The sequence below is a fragment of the Brachionichthys hirsutus genome, unplaced genomic scaffold (genome assembly GCF_040956055.1).
Source record: "Brachionichthys hirsutus isolate HB-005 unplaced genomic scaffold, CSIRO-AGI_Bhir_v1 contig_950, whole genome shotgun sequence".
In the NCBI taxonomy this organism is placed as follows: Eukaryota; Metazoa; Chordata; class Actinopteri; order Lophiiformes; family Brachionichthyidae; genus Brachionichthys; species Brachionichthys hirsutus.
The window spans coordinates 1-4,417 of record NW_027180954.1 but is presented as its reverse complement, the minus strand read 5'-3'; the positions used below and the strand labels follow the sequence as shown (position 1 = coordinate 4,417).

Genomic DNA, 4,417 nt, shown 5'->3' with positions numbered 1-4,417 from the left:
TCAAGGATCAAGAAATATGAACGTCCAGAGACAAGACTTCCTGTTTCAGGCTTTTTCCTTCAAAATAAAACAACAGCTTTTTTCGGGTGGAATGAATTTCGAGTGGATCGCCAATGAGCAGATTAATGGATTCCCCCTTTGATCCGGATGAACCATGGTTTGTTCTTTCATGCATTCAGTATGCCTCTCTCATCAAGTTGAAAGGGCTCAAGACACAACACAAACTTTATGTAAATTTACCATGACATAATGCATCTTCTTTATGAGATAATATAACATTTTCAATGCCAGCGGCTTCAAAACTACGTCGCCATTCCGTGACGTCAGCGACAGAACCGCTCAGGTTACTATGACTGTGTTACGACCACTGTTAGGAGGTAATTACAAAGTGGAAAGGATTCCTATAAACCTTTCACATTTTCATAAACTACTTCAATGCTGGATCTTGTCTGAACATAGGGGGGTCTGAGCAATGTCGTTACCATACCCCTAACCCATTGACGTCATCAATGTGCACGCGAAAACATGGCGGCCACCACGTATGAATTTATGTTATAAACAAAACGGATTTGATAACTGAGGAGAAATGTTTATATATTTTTGTAAATGTACTTTTAGACCGATTTCTAGTTACAGTCGGGGTTCCCTTTAAGCTTTTACCCAGGTGCAAATAGTCACGTCTCCAGCGGCTAGCAGGTTGCTAGCAGAACTGTCACACCCACAACACCAGGAAGTTGGGAAACCATAAGGAAGACCCCGAAGGACAAAACTCCTTGGAGTGAGTTTATTGACAGGACAGGGTGTCCTCTATGTTCAGACAATATATAGTTTTCACCTTCTTAACGACACGTCATAATCCAAAGCAGCGTCTGGGCTAATCAGGCGTTTGAAGGGTTAGGGTTCGGGTTGGCCAAGGGCCACGCAGGTCGCCAGCCGAATTGTCTGAACACTGGGGTGTCTGGGCAATGTCAAGGCCATCATGCCATAATCAAAAGGCTTGAAATATTTCAGCTATACTGTAAAAGGGTCAAACTTTAAATGAACTTTTCCATAATCTTCTAATGGCCCTGTGATGAACTGGTGACTTGTCCAGGGTGTGGCCCACCTCTCACCCATAGTCAGTGGGGCTAGGCGTTACCCGGCTTCGGTTAAGTGGCTGAACACAATAGGGCTCCTTCTCGTCTTCAAGAATGAATGGTCCTCTCATTTATTGAGATGCACCCGGGTAGCCATTCATCCATTCATCCATTCATCTGCCGAGCGCTTTCCCGCTCTGCCGGTCGCGGGACTCGCTGGAGCCTATCCCAGCTTGCTATGGACAAAATGCATTTCACAATATTCCACCAAAGAAGGCTGAAATCTAAAATCAGCTTCAGCTCTCGTCTGATCACGGGCCAGTCTGGATCATTATCTCACATTTCGGGGTTCAAACCGGCGCCGACCACGGATGTCTGGAGCCAACACAGCAGAGATGGTTTCATCGATCGTCTCGTCTAATGGAAGATGGATGGATGTACGGATGCTGACATGGCATTTAAAGTTGAACAGTTAAAGCCCTCTTCATTACGAAACGATGGAGATTTATTCCATCCCAGCAGCATGTAAAGTACAGCACTCATTTTGGCTCCAAATAAAGTTAAAATTGCTATTTTCATTGGGGCTAAGAAGCCTAAGCGTAGTCAAAGACTTGAAACTGCATGTGTAAACAGGAAGTAGAACCCAGAGCAGTGTGACCTGCGTCTGTTCAGCGGCCCTTCGCTCTGAGGAGCTGCATCATCTCCTCTCTTCTGCTTCTCAGTCTACTAACCCACCCCGAGGATTTTCTTCATGCGCTCATACACTACGTAGGAGATGCTGACAGCTGGAATGACTTTGAGAAAGTTGGGGGTGATGCCTCGGTACAGGCCGGCTACACCCTCGTGTGATATGATGTACTTGAACTGGCCCACCATGGTCAGCTTGGGTTTCCCTTCAGTAATGGCTGAAAGAAAAGCAAAAGAGGTTGAGAGTTGACTCCTAGCTGGGCCATTGATTATGGAACAACATGTTAAGAACACGTTGGAATCCGTTTTACCTTGTGCCTGCATACGTGTGCGGATGAGAGCCAGGGGATAGGACGCCAGCTGTCCACAGGTACTTGAGATGGTACCACAGCCCAGGAGCACAAGAACTCCTGGATCTGCAGAGTCTAAGCAGTACCTCTGAAGCCAAGCGTTCTTCAGAGTCTTTAGATGGAGCAGGAACAGGCAGAAATAGTTTCATATGTAAAGGTGGCGAGTTGCAAAAGTAAGGTCAAACTTTAGCGGGCTATCTTTGAGCTTCTGATTTTGACTGTGGGCTGCACACACCTCGTACACGGCCAAATTGATACCAGCATAAGGAATGATGCCGACTGTATTTGGCAGGTAGCCCCTGTAGAAAGCCTGGGCTCCCTCCACCTTCAGGATCTTCCTGGCACAATCAGCCACACCCGAGTACTGTCCAGTCGTCCTCAGTGTAAGACGAGTCTTCAGCACCTACACACCAGAGTGGAGAAGCAGGGTGAGGATCGACTGTACCCCTACGGCGTCTTTGTATTTATTTACTTTATTGTGCTGCTACGTGCACCATTAGAAATAAAGTTCACTTTAAGTCTAGGCACTGAACTTAGTGCCACAGAAATACACTGCAGAATGTGAGAACTTTATGCCTTTGTCGGTCCAGGAGTGTGACGGAGTCCACAGCCCTCACCTGGCTTAGAGGAAGCCACACCTGCGGTATGAGTGTAGCCACTGTATGAATGGATGAATGCAGGCTCGTGTTGTAAAGGACAGACCCAGAAAGGCAGCAGAGATACGATGACCTTTAAACTGACCTCCATTGGGTAGATGATGGTCTGGGCAGTAGCTCCTGCCAAAGATCCAGCGATAAACCTTTCTTGTACCCTTAAAGAGCCCCCCTCTTTACTGCCCCGAATCAAGCACTTCATCTAAAGTAAAAGAAAGAATGGTTGGCGGGGAAAGACAGACGTGGGAAGGGCCCAGAGGGGGGGGGGCAATAATATGATGCATCTGTGGAGAGAATTCAACTATCCGGACATGAAAATAGGCATTATTCAAGACTGGGTAGAGTTCTGGTCTTACATGTACCATTAGGTTTATTTATAAGGATTGAGTTCTAACTATTTCTTGTCATTGATTGGTTGGAGCGCACCGACCTGTTCATAGGCCATAAACTTAATGGCCGATTCAGGAGCAATCTTGAGGACATTGATCCCATTTCCCCTCCAGAGTGAGAACACGCCTCCTTCCTTGATCATTCCCCTCAGTCCAGACCAGAGATTCATTCCTTGAGATTTAGAACCATGTACCTGAATGCAAAAACAAGTCAATCATCTGAGTACAGTGGGTACAGATACAAGCTGCCAAACTGAGCTAGTTCAACAGGAAGGGGGTGCGAGGTGAGGTCCTTTATCAGGTTCAGGTCAGTGATGGCCCTGGGCAAAAAGCAGTTTTCCAGCCTTGAGGTGCGAGCTTTAGTTTAAAGGCTCTATAGTTGGTGACAGCCCAGAACCATTCAGTTTGACCACTGATAGGGTCATTTGCTGATTTTCATTTGTTTAAATGTAACCGTTAGATAAAGAACAGCCCCATCTGGTGGGCAGCGATGTTGTGCGCTCTGAAGGTATCGTGATGTCACTAAGTCAAGAGGTGGAGCCATGAACGTTATAAATAAACTTGTTCCGGGAAGCGGAAACAGTTGGTTGGAGGAAGCGCGCCGGACCAGCCGGTCCGGGCAGCGTGAGAGAAGATAGAAGCCTGGTGTCCGCCTGTTTCATTTCGGTGCGTTTGTAAATTAATATCACAATGTTAGAGACTTAATCTCTAACAACCACTCAGTCCCGAGGTGTGAATCAGCCTCGGTCATCCTCGCTGGCGGCTCAAACACTCTTAACGTCAGCTCCTCTAACCGTTTGTTTCGCCGTCTCGACAGACAAAAACTCTCCGAGCACAAATGAGAAAAGCTTTGAGACAGCCCTTCACAAAAGTATAATCGTGAACTTTGTGAAATGACCCACCTGCAGGAAGACTTTTAGACGGTCCAATGGTGCAGTGCCTGTTCGGGACACAGCGCCTGCCATCGCCCCAGCAACCAGCTGCTTCCACACCAGACCTGAGCGCCGCTCACGCTCTGAGAACTCGTCTGGCACAGTCAGATGTTCTCCGATGTCAAACATCTGTGGCACCAGGAGAAATGTAAAGGACAACTTGTACCGGTATATCTTCCAGGTGGCCTTTAATCATTTGTATTGTCGAATTCTTTGCAGGTTACAACTGAATGCATCACGTTTTCACTATAAAAAAAGAAGCAAGCTTTTTCATATGTCTTCTATCTGATCCTTTCTGTTCCAGTTTTGTTATGTCCTGATCTTTTTTCA

The 4,417-nt window shown here is 46.6% G+C and overlaps 1 protein-coding gene across 1 annotated transcript; it reads right to left on the bottom strand.

Annotated features, from left to right (window-relative positions):
* Positions 1-1,802: 1,802 nt before the first annotated feature.
* On the bottom strand, positions 1,803-4,347 carry LOC137917008 (mitochondrial adenyl nucleotide antiporter SLC25A23-like). The gene is made up of 6 exons (XM_068759894.1): positions 4,058-4,347; positions 3,197-3,349; positions 2,855-2,968; positions 2,349-2,516; positions 2,075-2,225; positions 1,803-1,981 (listed from the first exon to the last, which is right to left on the bottom strand). Exons 1-6 carry the CDS (start codon positions 4,214-4,216, stop codon positions 1,803-1,805), a joined length of 924 nt encoding a protein of 307 aa, XP_068615995.1. The 5' UTR covers positions 4,217-4,347.
* Between the last annotated feature and the right edge of the window lie 70 nt (positions 4,348-4,417).

What these genes read in the sequence shown, in the direction of transcription:
- LOC137917008 (XM_068759894.1), bottom strand. Translation starts at nt 4,216, where the DNA reads ATGTTTGACATCGGAGAACATCTGACTGTGCCAGACGAGTTCTCAGAG. An exon ending in GTCTAAAAGTCTTCCTGCAG is followed by an intron (nt 3,350 to 4,057) that starts GTGGGTCATTTC and finishes TTTTGCATTCAG; the next exon opens with GTACATGGTTCTAAATCTCA. An exon ending in CACACGTATGCAGGCACAAG is followed by an intron (nt 1,982 to 2,074) that starts GTAAAACGGATT and finishes CTTTTCTTTCAG; the next exon opens with CCATTACTGAAGGGAAACCC.